Source organism: Carassius carassius, chromosome 2 (genome assembly GCF_963082965.1).
Source record: "Carassius carassius chromosome 2, fCarCar2.1, whole genome shotgun sequence".
Classification (NCBI taxonomy): Eukaryota; Metazoa; Chordata; class Actinopteri; order Cypriniformes; family Cyprinidae; genus Carassius; species Carassius carassius.
The window spans coordinates 36670770-36695981 of NC_081756.1; the positions used below are offsets into that span (position 1 = coordinate 36670770).

At 35.8% G+C, this 25212-nt stretch overlaps 1 protein-coding gene across 1 annotated transcript in view; it reads left to right on the top strand.

Moving 5' to 3' along the window:
- The first annotated feature begins 889 nt into the window (after positions 1 to 889).
- LOC132109419 (1-phosphatidylinositol 4,5-bisphosphate phosphodiesterase beta-3-like) overlaps positions 890 to 25212 on the top strand; it is a 157456-nt gene continuing 133133 nt past the window's right edge. Inside the window, exon 1 of the mRNA XM_059515474.1 lies at positions 890 to 988. Within this exon, the coding sequence (XP_059371457.1) occupies positions 890 to 988 (99 nt within the window). The remainder of the gene's footprint in view (positions 989 to 25212) is intronic.

Here is a 25212-nt window from a genome sequence, read left to right on the forward strand (position 1 = left end):
CAGTCTGTGTGCATTTAATTTATTTAATACACAAGTTTCATAATTTGAGTTTAATTACTATTAATACTAAATAATTAACTTTTCTATGACATTCTAATTTATTGAGATGCACATGTAGTCCATGAGAGGTTGGAATTTAATTTATTTATAAAATAAATATTCATTTTATTGGCTATTTTTTAAATGACCAGGATATAGGCCTAATTCCATGTATTTAATGGGTTCTGTTTATGTTTTTCATAAGAAGTCAAATTCTTTGGCTCACTGCGCGATTCGTGTTTAACATTTTTTTCTTGGAAAGAGGAAAAGAAGCATACATAGAGGGGAAATCTGTACCAGAGGAAAGCGAAAACTGATTTCTCATGTTAGATGCATCCTACCAGCAGCACATGCTTCTAAATACTGGGATGACAACGGAAAGAGAAGAAAATAAAAGAAAAACACTCCCTCGTCTGTTCACTTTTTCTTCCTTCACTTCCTTACACCACCCACCCCCCTCCTTCTTCTCTCTCGCTCGCTCGCTCGCCTTCCCTGTCCTTCTCGCGCTCCAATTTAGTTCGTTAAAAACATGAAGGAAAAGAGGAGCAAGTTCCAGCGAGGACCAAAGTCAACTGAAAGTTTACTCTGAACTGGGATCTCATCATTACCGAGCGGATGGACGGACAGGAAGGAAAATATCAATTCAAGTCCTTGCTGTGATAAGCTCCTAAATGAATAAACAATCACCGAAGTCATAAACTGCGCTTGCTCGTGGATGTGTGACAGTCGCGCCCGCGTGCGTTGAGCCAGCCGAACTCGAGGCATTCGCTCGGGCTCTGGTTCTCTCCACTGAAGGTCAGAGACTTCAAACCGAGAAGCAGAGGCGTCGCCACCCGCCGACTCAGCAGTCATGGCCGGGGCGAAACCGGGAGTACACGCGTTGCAGCTCAAACCGGTGTCGGTCCATGAGGTGCTCAAACGGGGGAGCAAGTTTATCAAATGGGACGAGGTAAGAAGACATCGTCCGTGTCTGTGGTTTTATGTAGCGTGATAGTCGACTGGTGTTACATGTTGAACTAATTTACAGAGGAACATCTGACACTCAGGATCTGTAGTTCAGCACTCTTCTTCTAGATCTCGAGTTTTTTTAATCCATACCTTGATATTCGAAAGACTTTTAAGTGTTTATATTTATAATCTAAATATTCTCATCTGGTGAGAAAAAAAAACTAACACAAAAAAATCAAAACAGTCTTTCTTGATGTGCTGAATATGTAAGATCATGAAATCCATGAGTCGGTTGAATATGGAGTTGAGTTTAATTAACCCTTTCACAGATTCTCGACTGATTTGTAGACCAGTTTAGTGTTGGACAAGAAACACTGTGAATCAGGATCATTTTCTGATGATTATCAAACCCCATTCTCAGTGCCATTAGTCAGGAAACCATGTTATTGTTTGGGTCTTTTAAACTTTTCCAGGAAGAAAGAACAGAAGTTCAAAACCATCCTCACAATTTTATGTTAATGTTAGGAAATTGTTGGGTATTGGGTCAGTGATATTAGGAGATAAATTTCATATCGGGTTGTAGAGTGTAAGTAATATTCAGCATACCACACTTTTAAAAACCTGAACCAACAGGTACATTCAGTCAGTCAATTGAAAGTAATAAAATGAATAGGACATACATTAAGTTAATTTGTAGTAGATATGGATAAATAATAATAAAAAAACATTTAACATATTGATGTTAGGTATGTTACATGAAGGTAGACTTCCAAAATCTATCAATATGATTAAGTCGCCTCCCACTGATAGAGATCAAGATGTCCCTTTTCGGGACAGTTTGAGGTACACATGACTACTGCTCATATGAAGGCAATTAGAATAAATTAATAATATAATAAACTGGAACAAGATCAATTATGTTTTCTTATTATAATTTTTTTCTTCATATGTATCCTATTTATTGTACCCACTCTGTAAAATGTCACTTGAGGAAATCAGTTTTCATTAAACATTTAAGAATCATTCACTGGAAACAGGAAAAAAAATAAAAATCTCTTTGAGAATTTCTTCTGATGGGGTTAATGCCAACATAAACCGATATGTTTACAAGAAATCACCATCTCCTCTGAAGTCTTCCGCATAGTTGCTCTCCTGGCAACAAGGGACTGTGTGTGTACAGATCCTGTTTCAAATCTTGCATTGGATAGCCATTACAGTTGTAATTATGTTGAAGGATTAGGGGGGAGGAAATCTTCGCCTCTTTTCCATTATTTGATCAAATCACTGAGCACTGTTTTTTTAGCTGATCCCCACTGCTTTTAACTGGAGTTCAAAGAGCCAACATCTTTTGATAAGAGCAGTGTTGAGTAGGAGAAAGTGGCCTGTACGACTTGATGCACTTCATGTCTTAAAAGTCATTAATAATTAACTTAAGCAGTCTGTAAATGCTGTGTGGTTTGTATTTGGTTAGCTCTACTTAGACTTGCTCCAGGTGTGTGTGTATGAAAGAGAGAGAAGTTGTTGTAAATCTTCAGTATTATAGAACTGTTCTGACTGTTGTCAAGTCACCTTTATTTATATAGCGCTTTAAACAAAAAAGATTGTGTCAAAGCAACTGAACAACATTAATTAGGAAAACTGCACTGCAGTGTGTCAATAATGCAAATTGACAAAGGCAGTTCATCATCTCAGTTCAGTTTAAATAGTATCTGTGCAATCAAGATTTGCAATCAAGTCAACGATATCGCTGTAAATGAAGTGTCCCCAACTAAGCAAGCCAGAGGCGACAGTGGCAAGGAACCAAAACTACATCGGTGACAGAATGGAGAAAAATCCTTGGGAGAAACCAGGCTCAGTTGGGGGGCCAGTTCTCCTCTGACCAGACGAAACCAGCAGTTCAATTCCAGTCTGCAGCAAAGTCAGATTGTGCAGGAGAATCATCTGTTTCCTGTACAGAGAAAACTGCATTTCATCTGGAGAGTGTGTGTTGGTGCATCCATTGGCATATGAGTCTGTCTTTAGAGGCATCCAAAAATAAATAACTAGCTGTATTTAACCACAATGGGGTCTTATTTTATCCTTAACTGAGGTCATAACTATAGTCATAGGTGCCAGAAAGGCAGTTCTATACTATTGTCTAGGCCAAGGGTCTTCAGTCGGGGGTCCACAGTGGTACTGCAGGGGGTCTGCCAATTAATGTATGATCACAAATATTTTTTTGTTAAAGTTGAAATGAAAAAAAAAAAAAACATCACAAAGTCAATTTTAAACATAAGCACCCTGAAACAAAAGCAAGAGAACCCACAGTTGATACTCCATTGTGTTTTTTTAGTTTGAGTTCTGGAAAATGTGAAATGTTCCTATTTACAGCCCTTTTTTAAAATTTGAGAAATTTAGCCAATCACAGACATGTTTGGTGATCTCCTGAAAACAATGGCCAATCAGAGGTGTTTGTTATATTCCATTCACAGAATAATCTTAAATGCCTCTGTTTTACATTGCTATTTTTGTTATGGTGAAGCCGTTGCTTGCACATTACATCTTCATTACTCACTAATTACAGATACTCAGTGATTAGATTGTTAATTGCCCATCCCACTGTAAAATTTAAATGTTAGGTTTTAGTAAACTTAAAGCTAAAGTTCAAGTAAATATTTATTTGTCCTTCTGGCAGTTACATTTTTATACTGTTTTAACATAATATACATACAACATAATCTTAATTATAATATGGTTCATTTATATTAATATTAAGCACAACACTATATGTAGCTCTGTCTGACACATTTTGTATTGGGGTCCCTGAAAAACATTGTAGACCCCTGGTTTAGGCTATATATATATATGTATATATATAAAATTTTATTATGATTATTATTTTTTTTAATAAAAATAACTTTTTAACTTTATAAAAGTTTTTTGTTTGTTTGTTTTGTTTTGTTTTTTAAGGCCCCTTTTATGCAATGTTCACCTGTAATTACCATAACAATGTATTTTGTATAAGTGGGGATAAATGGTTTTGTTTCATTGGGTGTGCAAAGTTTGACCCATGATACAATCACAGTGGATTACATTTATCACAGTGATTTATTTATTTATTTTATTTGTTGTAGCTCTAAGATCTACTATCCTAATTAAATAATCAGAATAAAACAAAAATGTGAGATTATTAATGTGAGAGTTATTTAACATCTCTTGTTAAATAACATAATATATAATATCTCTCTCTCTCTCTCTCTCTCTCTCTCTCTCTCTATATATATATATATATATATATATATATTTCTATTTTTTTTCTCTATCATAAAATAGGTGGATTTATATTTTTGTAAGTTTTCAGAGATAACAGGTGAATGCTGTTAAGTTATGTAAGAGGGCAAGACAGTGTTATGTTTTAGCTCTTAGATGAAAGGCGTAAGTCCAGTGGCGTAACTTTGCTTTGAAAAGTGGTGGGGACTTCGCACAACTAGTTTTGCTCGTTTTTTATTTAATAACCTAATTTACTTGGGGACTGGGTTTAGAGTTGGAAAAACTTAATTTCCGCTTTTCAAAAATACATTGATGTACCAGGGACAGCGCCAGTTAGTTTTTAACAGGTGCTGAGGGGGTGCTAGATCATTGACAGGGGGAGCTGGGCAATTCAAGGCTCCACTTCTTCCCACTGGTCGCTCTTTTGCGACTTACTTTCTCAGTTCGTCACACAAGCACAGTTTATTTTTATTTATTTATTTTGCTACAACATGCTATTAACCAATGTATGCTGATGAAATGTAATCATAATTTATAGTTATACGCAAATGGAAGTGGTTAACAAACAACCCTTTCTTTTTCATCAGTATTATTATTTATGATTTGAATTATGTGAACGGAGTTTCTCTTTTGCTATGTTATAAGCCCAGCTTTGGATAATTTCACTTTCGATTTCACGATCTTGTCACGTTTTACATAAAAATATAATTGTCTTTTTTGCTTACATCTACAGTATACACCTTTCACCTTTTAAGAAAAAAAAAGATGGATTCATTGTTATTTTTAATTAAAATGCACAACAACTATAAAAAAGTAAGATTCAATGACAAACTAGCTATAATGTTTATTAACAAAAACGAATAAGATGAGGCATGGCAACTACATGCTGTATTAGGCTATATAATGACTAATAAATTACAGAACATTTAGCAAACACTGAGGAATCAAATAACGTGGGGTAAACTGCAAATGTAATATTTTCAAAATGAAAACAAAACAAAAAGAAAAGAAAAGTAAAACTAAACTTACAGTGCTTGCATGACCCCCCCCCCCCCCCCCCACAAGAATACCAACATGTTCACCTTCTCTGGTTTAAGAAGTGGTCTTTTACTTTATTTTAGCGTGAAAACCATCAATATTCGCGTCACTTTTGCTGCACGCAGTAGGCTCATTATTGCACTGCATGAGTTATGAGTAATGCGTAAGGAGTCAACATTTTATTAATTCGATTTTTAGCTTATGAAGAATGATTTGTTGAACCTGTATTCCCTTTAATACATACTTTTCACAATATATTTTTCAATTACTTTCAAAAAGTGGTAGGGACAATATCAACCCTGCAAAAAGTGGTGGGTACATGTGCATATGTGTAAGTCACATAATGTTTCTGATGTCATAATGCATTTCGAATGATCACACAGACCTGGATTAAAGCTGTTAAGCTGTGCAAGCAAACTCACAATACATAATTATGTCATGTTGGGGCATGAACTCTTTTATTGATGACATTTTTGTTTTGTGAAGTAACAGTCCGGAGTGTGTTTGAGTCCCTTTCATGCCATCAATGCTTCTAATGCTGTGACAGTGCAGTTGTGTTACTGATAATACTGCGTACATACATAACTGCTTTTTGTAATATAACTGCCTACAATTGTCATTTTTTATTTTGTTATTCCTTACCTACTTATTTGTATTTTTTTTTTTTTTATTCTTTTATTATGTGTTTTTTTTTTTCGGTTGCTGTCATTCAGTTGCACCACGGAGCTTCTATCACGAAAACAAATTCCTAGTATGTGTAAACATACCTGGCAATAAAGCTCATTCTGATTCTGATAATATATACTGAGGAAATGAAACCGCACGAGACTCATTTTCACATGGTCCTGAATTTCAGACTGCAGTAAGGAAGAGATTGATGCAACAAGTCAAGTCAAGTCACCTTTATTTATATAGCACTTTAAACAAAATACATTGCTTCAAAGTTCAAAGCAACTGAACAAAATTCATTAGGAAAACAGTGTGTCAATAATGCAAAATGACAGTAAAAGCAGTTTATCATTGAATTCAGTGATGTCATCTCTGTTCAGTTTAAATAGTGTCTGTGCATTTATTTGCAATCAAGTCAACGATATCGCTGTAGATGAAGTGACCCCAACTAAGCAAGCCAGAGGCGACAGCGGCAGGGAACCGAAGTCTATCAGTGACAGAATGGAGAAAAAAACCTTGGGAGAAACCAGGCTCAGTTGGGGGGCCATCTGGATCCGCCATCTGGTCTGGATACGTACTGGATCCAAGTGACTGCAGTGACCCTCTGATCTGGATACAGACTGGATCTGATGGCTACGGTGACCTCGGAATAAGAGAGAAACAGACTAATATTAGCGTAGATGCCATTCTTCTAATGATGTAGCAAGTACATCAGGTGATATGGGAAGTGTTCCTGGCTCCGGTTTACCTAATTAATGCAGCCTAAAAATCCTTTAACAGATTTGAATATTAAAAGCATATTAGTATGAGTTTTGAGAACGTAGCGGACGTGGAGGATTATAATGTAACAGGAGCTCATTCATATGAGGTGCTAAACCATTCAGGGCTTTATAAGTAATTATAAGTACAATGTTTTAGGGAGCCAGTGCAGTGTTGACAGGAGCGGGCTAATATGGTCATACTTCCTGGTTCTAGTAAAAACTCTTGCTGCTGCATTTTGGACTATCTGTAGTTTGTTTACAAAGCGTCTAGAACAACCACCCAATAAAGCATTACAATAATCTAACCTTGAGGTCATAAATGCATGGATTAACATTTCTGCATTTGACATTGAGAGCATAGGCCATAATTTAGATATATTTTTGAGATGGAAAAATGCAGTTTTACAAATGCTAGAAACGTGGCTTTCTAAGGAAAGATTGCTATCAAATAGCACACCTAGCTTCCTAACTGATGACGAAGAATTGACAGAGCAGCCATCAAGTTTTAGACAGTGTTCTAGGTTATTACATGCAGAGTTTTTAGGTCCTATAATTAACACCTCTGTTTTTTCAGAATTTAGCAGTAATTACTCGTCATCCAGTTTTTTATATCGACTATGCATTCCATTAGTTATTCAAATTGGTGTGTTTCACCGGGCCGTGAAGAAATATAGAGCTGAGTATCATCAGTGTAACAGTGAAAGCTAACACCATGTTTCCTGATGATATCTCCAAAGGGTAACATATAAAGCGTGAAGAGTAGCGGCCCTAGTACTGAGCCTTGAGGTACTCCATACTGCACTTGTGATTAATATGATACCTGTTCATTCACTGCTACGAACTGATGGCGGTCATACAAGTACGATTTAAACCATGCAAATGCACTTCCATTAATGCCAACAAATTGTTCAAGTCTACGCAAAAGAATGTTGTGGTCAATTCTGTCAAATGCAGCACTAAGATCCAATAGCACTAATAGAGAGATACAACCACAATCAGATGATAAGAGCAGGTCATTTGTAACTCTAAGAAGAGCAGTCTCAGTACTATGATACGGTCTAAATCCTGACTGGAAATCCTCACAGATACCATTTTTTTCTAAGAAGGAATGTAATTGTGAGGATACTACCTTTTCTAGTATGAAAGCAACTCTTTTAGGAGCTTAGATGGTATAGGGTCTAACATACATGTTGTTGGTTTAGATGATTTAACAAGTTTATACAATTCTTCCTCTCCTATAGTAGAGAATGAGTGGAAATGTTCCTCAGGGGGTCTATAGTGCACTGTCTGATGCGATACTGTAGCTGACGGCTGAATGGTTACAATTTTATCTCTAATGGTATCGATTTTAGAAGTAAAGTAGTTCATAAAGTCATTACTGCTGTGATGTTGGGAAATGTCAACACTTGATGAGGCTTTATTTTTCGTTGATTTAGCCACTGTATTGAAAAAAATACCTGGGGTTATGTTTGTTTTCTTCTAAAAGAGAATAAAAGTAATCAGATCTAGCAATTTTTAATGCTTTTCTGTAGGATAGGTTACTTTCCCACCGAGCAATACAAACTACCTCTAGTTTTGTTTTCCTCCAGCTGCGCTCCATTTTTCGTGCTGCTCTCTTTAGGGTGCGAGTATGCTCATTATACCATGGTGTCAGACTGGTTTCCTTAACCTTCCTTAAGCGTAAAGGACCAACTGTATTTAAAATACTAGAAAAGAGAGAGTCCATAGTTTCTGTTACATCCTCAAGTTGTTCTGAGGTTTTGGATATACTAAGGAATTCGGATACATCAGGAAGATAACTTAAAAAGCAGTCTTTTTGTGGTAGAAGTGATGGTTCTACCATACTTGTAACAAGAAGCAGAATTTACAATTTTGGCTATATGAAGTTTGCACAAAACTAAATAATGATGAGATATCATCACTTGGCTGCATAATTTCAAGACTATCAACATCAATTCCATGTGACAGTATTAAATTTAGTATGATTTCGACAATGAGTAGGTCCTGAAACGTGTTGTCTAAGCCTAATGCAGTTCAGATATCTATAGTTCATATCTATAGTTCATATCTATAAATGCTGATCCCAGTGCATCCTTTTCATTATCAACATGGATATTAAAATCACCAACTATTAAAACTTTAACTGCAGCCAGAACTAACTTGGATGTAAAATCACCAAACTCTTTAATAAAGTCTGTATGGTGCCCTGGTGGCCTGTATACAGTAGCCAGTACAAACATCACAGGGGATTTATCATTAATATTTGTTTCTCTGGATAATGTTATATGAAGCACCATTACTTCAAACGAGTTATTCTTGAAGCCTGCCCTCTGAGAAATCCTGAAAACGTTGTTATAAATTGAAGCAACACCTCCCCCTTTGCCTTTTGGACGTGGCTCATGTTTATAACAGAAATCTTGGGGGGTGGACTCATTTAAAATAATGTAATCATCAGGTTTTAGCCAGGTTTCTGTCAAACAGAGCACATCTAGATTATGATCAGTGATCATATTATTTACAAAAGTGTTTTCGTAGAAAGGGATCTGATATTCAATAAGCCAAGCTTTATCATTTGTTTATCCATATTGCATACTGTTTTTTGTTTGTTGAACCTCAATTAAATTGTTGCTCTTAACTTGGTTTGGACGTTTTTTGTATTTTCTAGTTCGGGGAACAGACACAGTCTCTATAGTGTGATATCTAGGTGAAAGAGTTTCTATGTGCTGAGAATTAACTGACCTCTGTGACGTGAGGTAGCTAGCAGACGGTCGGTTTAGCCAGTTTGTCTGCTTCCTGACCTGGGCCCCAGTTAGTCAAGTATAAACTCTAAGACTATTTGCCATATTTCTAGAGAGAAGAGCGGCGCCACCCCAGGAGGGATGAAGACCATCTCTTTTCAACAGGTCAGTTCTGCCCCAAAAGCTAGTCCAATTGTCTATGAAACCTATGTTATTCTGCGGGCACCACTTAGACATCCAGCCATTGAGTGATGAAAATCTCCTATGCATCTTGTCACCACGGTAAGCAGGGAGGGAGGCAACAGTGTCTTTCTGTTGATCTCTGCCTCTTTACCACCCTCCTGTTTGTGTGCTGTTAATCTCTCCTTCTCTCTAAGGGTAACTGTAGTCAAACTTATGTGATCTAATGATCTATAATACATTATCTAATTCTCAGAATGAACTGGTGTGAGTCAGACAGTAAGATGTAATGCTCTAGTGCACCTTTAAAAATTCAATGAACCATTTCCCAAAACTAGGATAGACTGGGATTGAAAGCCAACTTGGATAGAATCCCAAGCAATCATAGAATGGTCCGCAGTTAAACTTAATCTCCCCCATCAAGACTGCTGCCTGTCTGTATAGTATACATGTACACTCATGCTGCACTAAATACAGTTGTCACTCCTCTGCTATCTGATCGACTTCACTCTGTACACTCAGTTTGGTTATTTGTGACAACTCTACATTGTGCCACACTGTACCACTAAACACGCTCCTGAAAAATCTAGGTGGTGACAACAGAATTTTCATTAAATTTGCACGCTGTTGATTACAGCACTCAACTTAGCAACTTAAAGGATAAGTTCACTTCCAGAATGGAAATCCTGTCGTCATTTACTCACCCTCGACTTGATCCAATGAGTTTCTTCTATTGTAAACAAAAGACAATTGAACAATTGAAACAATTGAAAAATGTTAAAAGGGCACCACTGACTTCCATAGTAGAAAAAAATAAAATACTATGGATGTTAATGGTGCCCATCAACTGTTCGGAGACTAACATTAGAGAGTATTGGGCGGCTTGTCTCCAAAAAAATTATTGATGACGGTCATAAAAGCCATCTGTTCTGGACACCTGTTTGGACCCCCCTCCCCTCCCTGTACAGCCCTTGTGTGACCTAAATATGAACCTGAGAAGGAATTTTGGTGGGAGGGAAAAGTGTTTTTTTTTGTGTGTCTTTGTTGGGAACTATGTGCTTTTTTAAACATTAAAATGTGAAATCGTGAAAATGGTATAAGGGAAGTTTTTATTAAGGATTTAAATACACAGTGCATTTCAAGAAAAAGGTTATAAACATAGACAAAATGGAAACAATGTAATGATCGTTTTTGTACTCTGAAAAGAGTAAAAAAACTACCAGATACGTTCATTAAGCAACAAATGGAAAAGATGTGAGAGCTTGTAGCATTACAATTTAAAAGGTGTTTTGTTTCCAGCTAGAAAAGAAAACTAGGTTACAGAGTTTTATAGCATTTGTACCTTACCTCAAACTAAAAAAAGAAGTGAATGTAAAGCAACGATACAAACCAGAAAAGTTGGTGTTTGTCATGATGTTAGAAAAAGTTAAAACAAAAGAAAAAAGAGGTATGCATTTACGCGGATCTAAAATAAAATACATCAGACAAGATACTTGTCAAATCTATGCCGTACTTTACCACTAACAAAATTTTTTAAAATCGAGACTGTTACTGACAGAGAGTTAAACAAAAGAAAAAAAGATCCCCCAGCAGAGTTTGCGAAGTCTCAGTTGGATCAACCTCACAGCATCGCTGACACACTTAGACTGCTTACGTCTGGTCCCTCTCAAACCACTTCTTCTTCGTCTTTGACGCAAAGCTTTAGGTGCATTTACTGCCACCTACAGGGCAAGAGTGTGGAGCATTGACGTTAATGAAAACTAACTCGAACATACACTAAGTAGACATCGAAAACGCCTCTTTTACCGACGCGGGTCCTGCCGCCGCGGCGTTTGTAAAGTGCATTTGCAGCTTTTGACCGCTGAGTGGTGCTTTAATCTCAAGTTATCAAACAAGCGCATCAAAGCACATTTCCGCAAATAGACGTCAGTTTTGCCTCGCTGATGTGTTACATTTGACTGCTTCAGTCACGGAAAATGAAAGAAAAACACTATAGTTTAAATATTTAATATATTTAATATTCACAGATGAAAGTTTGGTATTTATTAAGTTATGTGCATTTCTTAGAACGAATTCAAGCAGGATAAATGTCAAGCCTGTACCTGAGTCTGTGCTTATATTTTCTAAGCTACATGGTATTAAACCATATTTTAGATTTGACACATTTAAAAGGTGTGCAGTATTATTTATATTATATTAATTATGCATTATATTATTCAAAAGAAATTGTGGTTTACTTTGCATCGGAGCATTAAAAGTGGTAGCCTATTTTAGGGGGGTAGGCTACATGGATTAATATGCAAAATGTCAATATTTTAATATATTATGCCTATATTTTAACATATTTTAAATATAAATATATTTTTTCCTTTAATAAAACATGCATTTTTGTTATTCATTACCTGTCCTTTATTTTGACATAACAACTTATTGGGAAAAAGACATTTGTCTGTAAACTGATTAAGAAATTGTTGCATGTTTAAATGTGAAGCACTGTATAATTTCGTTCCCATTATTTAGGCCTAATTTGCCTAAAACAATAAACGAATAAAATTAAACCGGCACGATTAAATCTTTGAAACTCTAAAGAATTAATAAAACGTCCTCACGATTAAACTCAAGTTCTCTCATTATAATCAACAACATTCACACGATGTAAAAAAAAGCTTTAGTAATTGACAACTTAAGTGATTTTAAATGGAACCTTCTTTACTTGCTTTTAAAGTAGGGTAATATCATATGGCCTTAAAAAAAAATCCCAGTTTTTTTTATTTTAGAAAAAAAATCTGATTTATGATTTAAACCGATTTTTAAATCAATATTCAAATGACGAAGAAATTTTACAAAACAAGTTTTAATATAGTTCTTTATCATTCATTTAGCAGTCAAATTTATAACTGCAACAAGATGATTTAAAAAAACAGTACTGTTATTACCTTAATGCTGGAAAGACCTTTATTATTATTTCTTTTAAAACTAGCCCATCATGCATCTAACCATCCACTCAGTTTTAAGAGCTATCAGATTAAAACTGCCAGCTCCGCAGTGAGTCAGTGTCATGGACGGAGGACCTGTTAATATATTTTCTAGTTTATATTTTCATCTCGTTATGCCACTGGTTTAGATTTTTTTTTTTTAGAACTTATTTGTAAATAGAGCAGCGACTTTCTGTGTGTCTACACCGGACGCGAAAGTTGTCATCTGTGCCCCACAGCGAAAAGTGTGTCTAAACTTGATGACGTCACACTATAGTGTCAAATCATCTGAACGCAGTGTCAGAACATTTTGTCATAAACAGAACGAGCATCAGTTCACTGATGGGGATCGTGTCCAGTGTATCCATCACTGGGTTCTGCTGTCTTTTGTTGGATCGTTCCACTTGTGTCCGGTGTAGACCTGGCGTGCGTTTTTTATTGTTTTATTTTACAGCCCTGCTTGTTTTAATGTTTTTATTAAATATCTGTATTGACTGCATGGTCATATTATAGAATTATTTACTGCCATGCGACCTACAAAAGTAAAGCTTGGCGAGTCGATGAACGAGCATTGCTGCAGGTTGATTTTTGGCGGATATGCTGTGCTTGTGTTCCCGCGGTCTTCATTTCGTCATGTGAAACATCTCTCTCACTCCCAGCAGAGTCTGTGAGCAGCAACAACTTCCCCTCCGCACGCACTGATACCAGAAACACGCTCCGCCTTCACTCCATGGATAAAGTATTTCAGTATATTTAAAATGTTATGTTCATAACATAGCATATAAAATAATAATAAAAAAAAATAAAATAACAGGAGAGTTTCAAAGTGGCTTAAGCTATGTGTAAACTTTTTTCCCTACATCACATGCCAAACTAATAACATTGTAAGCATTACATCTTTAATTGCTGCTTTCTGCTGTGAAAATTTTGTTTGTGATGAAAATAACAGTACATTTTTGTCAGTTATTTTATCTAAACAGATCGATTAACTTCAAGATTTCAAAATCAGATGGCATGCTGATAATGTAGTAGCACTGTAAGATTACATTTGTATGAACGCATTATTGCAAAAGAGATTGAGTGTGAATCTGTTTAAATCATGCTTTAACCCGAAAATAATCAGTAAAAGAAACAGACAAACTCTTAACATCCCGCTCGACTCTTGCAGTCATTGTAACCTTCTGATCAAGCTAAATATGTTTAACATGAATTCTTGCTGAATATGCAGTTATATGGCTGTTGGCATGAATTGTACTACTCGTGATGGAGCGCTCTTGGAGCAGGTGAAAACCACAAAGCTCATATTCAAGTGTTTGTGCAAAAATTATTAATGTGCATTAATGACAGGGAGGCGCCGTCTCATCACTTTAATTTTTTCATGATAATGAATGTATCATTTTTTAATTAACATAATATCGTGGTGTCTCACATACATTAAAATATATATCTACAGAAAGCTTGAAATGTTTTTTTAAACGAAAACGAATTGTGTAATCTGTGAATGTTGCATTTCTCTCGTCAGAGAGACTGTGAATATAACCAAAACAACAGTCCTAACACTGTAAAAAAAAAATCCCGTAAAAAAACGGTAAAATTCCGGCAGCTGGGGTGCCGGAAAAATACCGTTAAATAACGGGCACATTAAGTAACAGTAATTTTCCGTAATTAAAAAATACAGTTTTTTGCTGTAATTTTACAAGGTTTTCTGTATTTTCTTTTAATGCTTAATAAGTTGTTTTACAGAAATTAAATATTAAATTAATATTAAAAATATTGTAGAAAGTTAAGGAAAAAAAACAACATTAAATTATCATAAAGTTTGAACACTGCTTTAATTCAAATAATCTGCCGTAAATGCGAAAATGTGTTTTAATAATTTATTGACATATCTGCAAGAATCTACCAATAGTTTGTTCAGGACTGCAATTTACAAATATTCTTTGTTCAAAACTGCAACAATATACCAGTATAAAGATTATAGCGCTGCAACAATATTCCAACAACAATTTGTCCATAACTGCAATAGTATAGAACATATTATTACAAACGATCATAACTGCAACAATATTCCAATTAAAAAATAAGCCCAAAAGTTTAAATTAGATCAAAACTGCAACAACATACCAATTCAGTTTGTTCATAACTCCAACAGTATAAAAATATATATAAAAGAATATCATAACTGCAACAACACACAATAAAAGAATTTTTCAAAACTGCAACAATATCGCAGTTTGGTAAACAAATAAAAATTAATTAATTTGTCCTTAACTGAACCACCTGTGAACAGATTAATTCATCTCGACAACAGATGATGCATGAAAAAAAATAATTCAACCATGAAAGCAAATAATCAGCAAGTATTTTAAGTCTGTGACACTGTCAAGAATTTCTGCTAAGGCAATGTAGGAAGATCTGACACTCAAAGTTTTACTCCATCCTTTCATCGCAATCTTGTTAATCAATGAAAGAACCTTTGGACTGACTGCCGATTTCTTTCTCGATGTGGTCTTCTTCACTTTCGATCCCTTCTCAGGGTTCATCTTAAAAAGGCATCTGTTGAATGAAAAAAAAATCCTTAGTAATGAAACATGGACTGTAACATATGCTGTGAATATATTTAAAATAAAAGCAGAACAATAAGAACTTGTAAAGGGCATGCTTGTGGTGGATGTTTGCTATAAGGAAGTATGTGAGAGGTTGTGTGTGAGGCAGACTGAGAAGGTTGTGACAATGTAAGAGAGTGTGTTGTGTGAGTATAAGAGTGAGGATGCATGTAGGACTGCACCATTAATCACATGCGGTTGTCAGATGCGTTTGCAAATGAATCGCATTCGATTATGAACAGGATATTGCGTAGCTTGTCAGTGAACTACAGCTCTGTGTATTAAATGTTGCTCGATTTGAAAACAGGTGATGGATATTTACTACTAATCAAAGGACTGGCTTTACTGACGAGACACGCCTGAAAAATGCATGTGATTAATCGTCTGGCTTTAAGAAGCATGTGTGAGGATGCGCGTGAGAGTGTGTTTGTGTGTGTGAGGATGCATGTGTGACTGTCTATGTGAGAGTGTGTGGATGTTTGTATATAAGGACGTGTATGTGAGAGTGTGTGAGTGTAAGGATGCATTTGTAAGAGTATGTGAAAGTGTGTAACTGTGTGTTTGAAGATGCGTGTGAGAGAGAGAGTGTGTGTGTGTGTGTGTGTGTGTGTGTGTGTGTGTGTGTGTGTGTGTGTGTGTGTGAGAGTGTGTGTGAGGATGCATGTGTAACTGTCTATGTGAGAGTGTGTGGATGTTTGTATTAGAATGTGTGTGTGTGTGTGTGAGGATGAGTGTGTAAGAATGTGTATGTGAGAGTGTGTGAGTGTAAGGATGCATTTGTAAGAGTATGTGAAAGTGTGTAACTGTGTATGAAGATGCGTGTGAGAGTGTCTCTAAGTGTGTTAGTGTGAGGATGCGTGTGTGACTGTGTGCGAGTATGGATGTGAGAGTGTGTGTATGAGTGAGGAAACGTTTGTGAGACTGTATCTGAGAGTATGTAAGTGTGAGGATGCGTTTGAGAGAGAGAGAGAGAGAGAGAGAGAGTGTGTGTGTGTGTGTGGATGCATGTGTGAAAATGTGGATGTGAGTGTGAGGATGTATTTGTGAGTGTGTGTATTTGAGAGTGTGTGAGTTTGAGGATGTGTGTGTGACAGTGTGTATATGTTAGAGTGTGAGAATGCATATGTGACTGTGAGTGTGTGTGTGTGTGAGAGAGAATGCATGTGAGAGAATGTGTATGTAATAGTGTGTGAGTATGAGAATGCTTTTGTGAGTCTGTCTATGTGAAAGTGTGTGAGTGTGAGGATGTGTGTATGACTGCGTGTATGTGAGTGTCTGTGTGTGTGAGAGTGTGTGAGTATGCATGTGTAACTGTGTGTGAGTGTGAGAATGTGTGAAGATGTGTGTGTGACTGTATGTGTGTGTTAGAGTGAGTGTATGTAAGGATGCGTAAGTCAGTGTTTGTTTAAAAAGTATGAGTGACTGTGTGTGAGGACACACGTGTGAGTGTGATGCGTGTGAGAGTGAGTGTATGAGTGTTTTTTTTTACCTTTTCACAATCTCTTGAGTTTCTCCTTGGTTCCTGGGTATGAAATGTTCAAGCAGTAGTATGACGCAAACATTAACTTCAGAGCATCGCAGAAGATGGTTATGTGGCTGTTAACTATTAACTTGGTCAACAGAAAACATAAAGTTCTCTGTGGTCAAAGGGGGAACTTCCTGTTGTCATGCATAAGAAAAAGAAGAGGTCAGTTACACTGTGATAAACTTACTGCAAATATGAAATAGTTTTCCTTTAAATATATTTAAACATACCACACACAATTATGTTTCTTACAGCTAGTAACTTGACATGAAAAGGTCCCTGCCTGTGACACAGAAGATAACTGCCTATGATGACGGTAAACATGACTTTTAAATGCATTGTAATTTCTGAACCGTAAGTGCAAACTGCTATGCAACAAGCTAATAGGTATTGTACCTTATTTCTGTGTAGCCCTTGATGTTGTGAATTGTGAGTTTTCAAAGAAACACCACAACTATTACAAATGTAATCTGTGAACATCTTTGCATTGTGCAACTCACCCTTTCATGTTGACCTTGGTTTTAGCCGCTCACAGAACTGTAAGGAGAAAAAAAAGCATGTAAATATGAAATTTTAGGAAATCTACAAAAATACAATTAAATATATTGATAAATGTATTATATCTAAAGTTCTGAACCTTATCTGCGTCACATGTTCATCCCTATCAGTGAGTCTATCAATAATCCCTATAAGCTTCAATAAAAGTGCTTTAATTATAGAAGGGTGATTAAAACTGTTATGAAACAGAAATTGTGAAACTTTTTTCCCTAGGAGTAGATTACAAGATTACAAGATTATATGAATTCTCAGATGACACACTGCAGACATTGTTTTTTCATTCACAATTTTAACTGGTCAATGGTTTTAGTCACCAGCTTTTTTAAATACTTTTAATATTTTTTATATATGCTTAAAAATACAACCCGAATTCAGGAAAAGTTGGGACGTTTTTTAAATTTTAATAAAATGAAAACTAAAAGACTTTCAAATCACATGAGCCAATATTTTATTCACAATAGAACATAGATAACATAGCAAATGTTTAAACTGAGAAAGTTTACAATTTTATGCACAAAATGAGCTCATTTCAATTTTGATTTCTGCTACAGGTCTCAAAATAGTTGGGACGGGGCATGTTTACCATGGTGTAGCATCTCCTTTTCTTTTCAAAACAGTTTGAAGACATCTGGGCATTGAGGCTATGAGTTGCTGGAGTTTTGCTGTTGGAATTTGGTCCCATTCTTGTCTTATATAGATTTCCAGCTGCTGAAGAGTTCGTGGTCGTCTTTGACGTATTTTACGTTTAATGATGCGCCAAATGTTCTCTATAGGTGAAAGATCTGGACTGCAGGCAGGCCAGGTTAGCACCCGGACTCTTCTACGACGAAGCCATGCTGTTGTTATAGCTGCAGTATGTGGTTTTGCATTGTCCTGCTGAAATAAACAAGGCCTTCCCTGAAATAGACGTTGTTTGGAGGGAAGCATATGTTGCTCTAAAACCTTTATATACCTTTCAGCATTCACAGAGCCTTCCAAAACATGCAAGCTGCCCATACCGTATGCACTTATGCACCCCCATACCATCAGAGATGCTGGCTTTTGAACTGAACGCTGATAACATGCTGGAAGGTCTCCATCCTCTTTAGCCCGGAGGACACGGCGTCCGTGATTTCCAACAAGAATGTCAAATTTGGACTCGTCTGACCATAAATCACTATTCCACTTTGAAATAGTCCATTTTAAATGAGCCTTTGCCCACAGGACACGATGGCGCTTCTGGACCATGTTCACATATGGCTTCCTTTTTGCATGATAGAGCTTTAGTTGGCATCTGCTGATGGCACGGCGGATTGTGTTTACCGACAGTGGTTTCTGAAAGTATTCCTGGGCCCATTTAGTAATGTCATTGACACAATCATGCCGATGAGTGATGCAGTGTCGTCTGAGAGCCCGAAGACCACGGGCATCCAATAAAGGTCTCCGGCCTTGTCCCTTACGCACAGAGATTTCTCCAGTTTCTCTGAATCTTTTGATGATGTTATGCACTGTAGATGATGAGATTTGCAAAGCCTTTGCAATTTGACGTTGAGGAACATTGTTTTTAAAGTTTTCCACAATTTTTTTACGCAGTCTTTCACAGATTGGAGAGCCTCTGCCCATCTTTACTTCTGAGAGACTCTGCTTCTCTAAGACAAAGCTTTTATAGCTAATCATGTTACAGACCTAATATCAATTAACTTAATTAATCACTAGATGTTCTCCCAGCTGAATCTTTTCAAAACTGCTTGCTTTTTTAGCCATTTGTTGCCCCCGTGCCAACTTTTTTGAGACCTGTAGCAGGCATTAAATTTTAAATGAGCTAATTAAGTGGATAAAAGTGTAAAATTTCTCAGTTTAAACATTTGCTACGTTATCTATGTTCTATTGTGAATAAAATATTGGCTCATGTGATTTGAAATTCCTTTAGTTTTCATTTTATTAAAATCTAAAAAAGTCCCAACTTTTCCGGAATTCGGGTTGTAACTGATAGACAGATATAAAGGGTAACCAACAGAAATAATTTATTAAAAAGTGATTAAATACTGACTAACAATATTTCAGACCATCAGTGAGACTATATCTGGAAGTAAACGAGTAAAACATGCAGACAAATTAAAGTAGTTAACGTTAAGTGAATTTCATTATACAAGCGTAATAACGTTACTAACGTTTCAAATCGCGCGTCACTTTAAGCGCTGGTCCTAATGAATCTGTTTCTAAATTCAGAATTTTCATCCAATCTCGCCTAGGAAAATATGATTTTTTTGAGCTCTTAGATTTTAGATCGATTATGTATATAAAAACCGATTTAAAACACTGCAATATGCGTCGAAGTTCGGTAAAGTTGACAACATATCTAACGTACAGATTCGAACTTAATGTTACCTGAGCTAACGATTAAATTCATGAGTTCTTAAACCACAAATTATAATAATATTTAATAACAGTATCGTAGACAACCAGCTAACGACTTTCCTGAAAGTCAGCCTGTTTTTCCCTCAGGGACAAAATAACGTTAGAAGTTAGCCACACTTAAGGACTAACGGCACTGGTCAGCGCCGAAGTTTGAAACACTGGTTTAACGATTCAAAATGGTAAACATTCTAAATGCTAGAACTCCAATATAGTCGAAATAACATATAGTAATGACCAAAATTAGAAAACATGAACTTTACCTGCTTATTTTCGACTCGCATCGAAGATTGACCGTGAAACTGAAGGTCGAGTGATTCCTTCTGCGCGCGCAGCAGCCCCACTGCGTGCTAAGAGTAGAATGTATCCTTGCGCTAGGGCGGGAATTCCTTCAGTTCGAATATTTAAAATCGTACTTTTTGTAATTTAAATATCAGCATATTATTATATTATTATATCACATCATGAAACGATACTATGAGAATAAATGTGTAATAAAACACCAAACTGAGCAGAACTATTTTGACAAGCGGAAGAAGATGTGGTCAGTCAGTTGACAGTACTATGGAAATACGATTCTTTCGGGAAGGATGTTTCAACAAACCGGTTCAAACTGTTTCAAGCAAACATGCAGTGTAGGCTACATATACAACATATTTTATCAATAATAATAATAATAATAATGAACGTGAACTTTTGTACAGTTATGTATATTTTTAATCTATTAAAAAATATGGCATTAAATTATTAATGCCACGCGCACACACACACACACACATAACTGCACATACTGTACATATACATACAGCGCACTGTTTTTGGTGTGTGAAATAAATCTTCAAATGCACATTGACATGTTTTTCATGTGATTTTACATAGAATATGTAAATTTACATTCTATTTCTGTAATTTTACAATTTTAAACTGTATTTCAAAATTACGTGAAAAAAAAAACTGTAAAATAAAACAGTAAAATTCCGTAAAATAACAGTTTTTTTTTTAAGTGGTAAACCAGTTCAGCAAGTGAAAGCCTCATAAGACACTGTCCATATGAAAGAGCAATTCACACCTTTATCTCGACCCCCACAAGCCATGAATAACTACCCGAAACCCAACCCCCTCCAGCTGAACAGAATTTGGTCTGTGTTTTGGCTCTGAGGAACGGTGTGTTACTGGGCTGAAACATGTCTGCACTCAGCAGCACTACTCTTTGTATTCATAATTTTCTCGCAGCCCATATTATTATTTTCACAAGACCATAATGATAATAACAAATCATCAATTAATAATTAATCATTATTTTACGAAAATCATTGTTATTTGTGATCGTGGGTGTTTGAGGAAGGCTTTAGGACCAAGCGGAATCCTCTGTTCCCGCCTCACTCCGCTCAGTGAGGCAGCTTCACTGTCTGCGATTTGACTTTACTGAATCAGATTGAGGCGAATACAACTTATTGATCATGAGCCCAACATTTAGCAAGGCAGGAAAACATTCATTCTAACGGAAGGAAGACGTATTTCATTGAGCTAATGCTGTTAAAGAGAGAGAGAGAGAGAGAGAGAGAGAGAGAGAGAAACGAGTCTAGGGGTATTCTTAAACTTGGAGCTCATTATATTGAAGTACAAATCCAAACACCAGAAACGTTATGCATTTTATAAATAATGAAATGTTATGAAAAGTATGCATTTTATTTATTCACATGCTGTATGGTTGAAATAATATTTTAGTTCACAACTTTAAGTTCCGTTGTTTAAAAAAAATGCTTTATTGGCTAATGTTTCATAAACCTTCAGTTGTTATGATCTAAAATCCATTCCATTATTAATTTCACAGTATTTTTACCACCTAAATGACTAATCTTTAAAGTCACAATTCTATAATGGTCAAAATTACTCAGGCCAATGGTATTTTTAATGACATTATTTTATTATTTTTTATTTTATTTTTTTAATAATTGTAGCCTACATAAATAGGTAAAGCAAAACAAATATTCGGATTGTCCCTTATTTTTTCCCCTTGTTTTCTCAAAGAATAAACACATATTTTTTACAAGAATAAACATGATAACATATTATTAATTAATAAAAATTATTTAAGCAATTAAAACCTTTTTTTAAAAACTTGAATTTAAATACTATTAAACTAACTTTAAATTCTCAAGGAGTTTATAAGTAAAAAAAAAAGTTCTAAATGAACTTGTGTTAACAATATAATTAGAACTAACAATATAATTCGATTTTTTAAAATGAACAATTCCTGTATAAAATGGGACAGCAACCTAGTGGTTCTCAACCTTTTTTTCCAGCGGGCCGCACTATGGTCTAAGTGCAAGTCGCATATAATTTACATATTACGTCAGCAATACAAACCACCCTGATTTATAATATTATAGCCTAACTATTATGATATATAATCTATTACATTCATTGAAATAAACAATTCTACTCCCCATAAATAAAACACCTGATGCTGTCGGGAGCTGACCAATTTTGTGAGATTCAGCTTGAAAGGAGTAACACAAAGAAGTTGCGATTGTAACGCCTGTGTTATACTTTCCGCATGAGCAATCCGGACGCAGACACGGCCAGCGCGGATGCAGACTTCTTCAATTTATACTTCTGAATGCGCAGGCTGATGGTCCGCTCTGCAATTGCCCAGAGTTATTGCACATCTGACTGTCTTTATATTCTTTTATTGACGGATTGCACAGGTTCGAGTAGCAATGAGCTTCTTCACTCTGTCTGCACATGTGCAATTTTGCTTTTGAAGCCTGCTGACCACGCGCACCTTTCCGCGCGGTCGTCTGCTCAGAGCCCTGGCACACACTCTCCAATGACGATTTTTAAGTCACGTCTACCTAGCGGTCCATAGCGGACTCGCGGACGCAGAAAGTTTGACAGAGGCTTTAAGGTGCAGGCTTGCATGACCTGACGCGCAACATTTCAGAAAATGTGGGTTCACAAATGTAGCCTATTTTGATCCAAATATGGAAAGCAGTTTTGAATTTAATAATATGAGGTTCTCTCCAGAGATGTTTTGCCACATTTCTTCAATTAAGGATTGCTACGTAGTGTATGGTGTTTCTATTTGCCTGAACTTCTTCAAGTGAGTTGCGGGGCAAAAAAAACGAAAATCCAGCACTTCTCCTTCAATACTGATACTGCTACTATTCACAGTTTGTAGCCTACATGTTCATTCGCTGGCATTTTTTTAATTTCTTTTTTTCTCCCTTAAAAAACAAATTTGTCCATTCTGATGCGCAATTTTACCTATTGGCTGTTGATGACTATTTGAATTGAATTCTGCCAAAGTGCGCGCTTGTATGTGTTCGTTAAATGCTTATGCCAGTCTGCTCATGTCTGAAAATAATATATGAAGAAATAAAATTCACATAAAAACATTAGGATATAGCTTATATTTCATTAGTAGCATTTTTTTTTTTAATTGATGTAAAAAACAAAATTTTACAAACTGATAGTTTTTTTTTTTTTTTTTTTTTTTTTTAATTCAGCATGTGGTGCGGGCCGCATTTGAATTCGTGACGGGCCACAGGTTGAGAACCACTGCTTTATATCAAACATTTTTAAATCGTCCACAGCTGAGCATCGCGGGAGGCTGATCTGCGCCAGAGCGAGTGAAGTGATTGTAATGAACAAAGTCATTTTCAGATGCAATGAAAAAAAACAAACCCTGGATAGCCTAGATTAGTCCCAGGCTCTATTCTGAAGTAAAATAATTATAATTACTGTTAACCAAGAGTAACAAATTTTAACGGATTAATCGCCTATTTTCATTTGCTGAATGTTTTCTTTATTTTTTATTTTTTAAACACGCTAAAAAATAAATTAAGTTTGTCAGAGGAAAAAAATATACGAGTCGGGTATATGTTTCATTTTAACGGATTAATCACCTATTTTCGTTTGCTGCATGTTTTTTTTTTAAACACGCTAAAAAATAAATCTGAGTTTGTGAGAGGAAAAAAATAGGCTATAAGAAAATATTTTACAACAAATCCTTTAAATTTAACAAATTTATCAGAACAAAACAATAATTAAAAATATATAATTCTAATGGATGAATATAAATGCAGTATATAATAATATAGGCTTAGTAATAAAAAAAACAAAAAATAATAATAATTTAAAGCTAAGCATAAGGTAAGGTAGGGCTTTCTCAATCGGGAGAAATCCAAACGTTTCCATATTCGTGATGTTGCCCATTTGAAGCTTAACTATTATTCATGAGGTAAATAGGCTGTGTGCGTTTCAGTATCGATGGAAAATAATCATAATTAACAATATGTCAAAGTGCTCACGCCAAATGTCTGGTGAACGACTGCTGTTTCCAGTGAATATGTGCGCGAGGCACCAGCGCGATCAAACAGCTGAAACAAATAATACTTAATTTTTGGTCACACATAAGGCATAATTCAAAAATGCAAAGTGTTGGTAGTTTGAAAAATCAAGAATAATAACAGAGTTAATACTAATTATTGCTGTGTGTGTGTGTATATATATATATATATATATATATATATATGTGTGTGTGTGTGTGTGTGTATATATATGTATGTGTGTATATATATATATATATATATATATATATATATTAGGGGTGTAACGGTACGCAAAAATCACGGTTCGGTACGTACCTCGGTTTTAAAGTCACGGTTCGGTTCATTTTCGGTAAAGTAAGGGAAAGAAATGCAAACATTAAACTGCAGGTTATTACTATAAACTTTTTTTTTACAATTTGTTTACACTTTTTTTTTTTTTATATACTTTTTAATAAAATATAAAATAAAAAAAGAATAGGAAATAAAATACTGCTGCAAAGTTCTCCACTAAATAAAATACTCTCAGTCTCAAACCAATATCATAAAATATAATGAAAAATAAAAATAAATAACTAAGATTACAGTGCAGCATTACCAATCCCAGCTTGTAGGCCTGCTCATGTTTTAAAAAATATATATAACTTAAGTGTAAAGTGCAGCATGAACCGTTTAAGTTTTTAGACCTGCTCAGATTTCGTTATTGCGTTGGACCGATCGGAATTAAGAGGAAAGGTCTGTTTAAATGCCGACGGGAGCTGCGTTTGAATTACAATCGTTTTTTTCCTAGTTTTAGTGATGTTCACACTCGCGTGATGCCTTTTCAAAACCTTCGGCCGGTGACACACTGGCGTATTGCACCTGTCAAACATAGTCTATTTTGCCGTCAATACTGTTGACGGTGTCCTTTATGTCACAAACACGCCAGGTTCCACCTCCACACAATCACAGCGCACACCCTCACCTGAGTACTAACCATCACCACCTGATCCTCATCACCAGGCATCCACCACAGCACTATAAAAGTCACACACACGCACCCAGTCATTGTCCGGTCACGTTCGCAACAAGATCATTCCTGTGCGCTAACAATTAGGACTAACTCCTCTTTACCTTCTCTCCAAGGATAACCTCCGAAGACTCTTCTTCCATCTTCTCTCAAAGGATTGCCTCCAAGATCCTCCAAGCCCCTACGGTG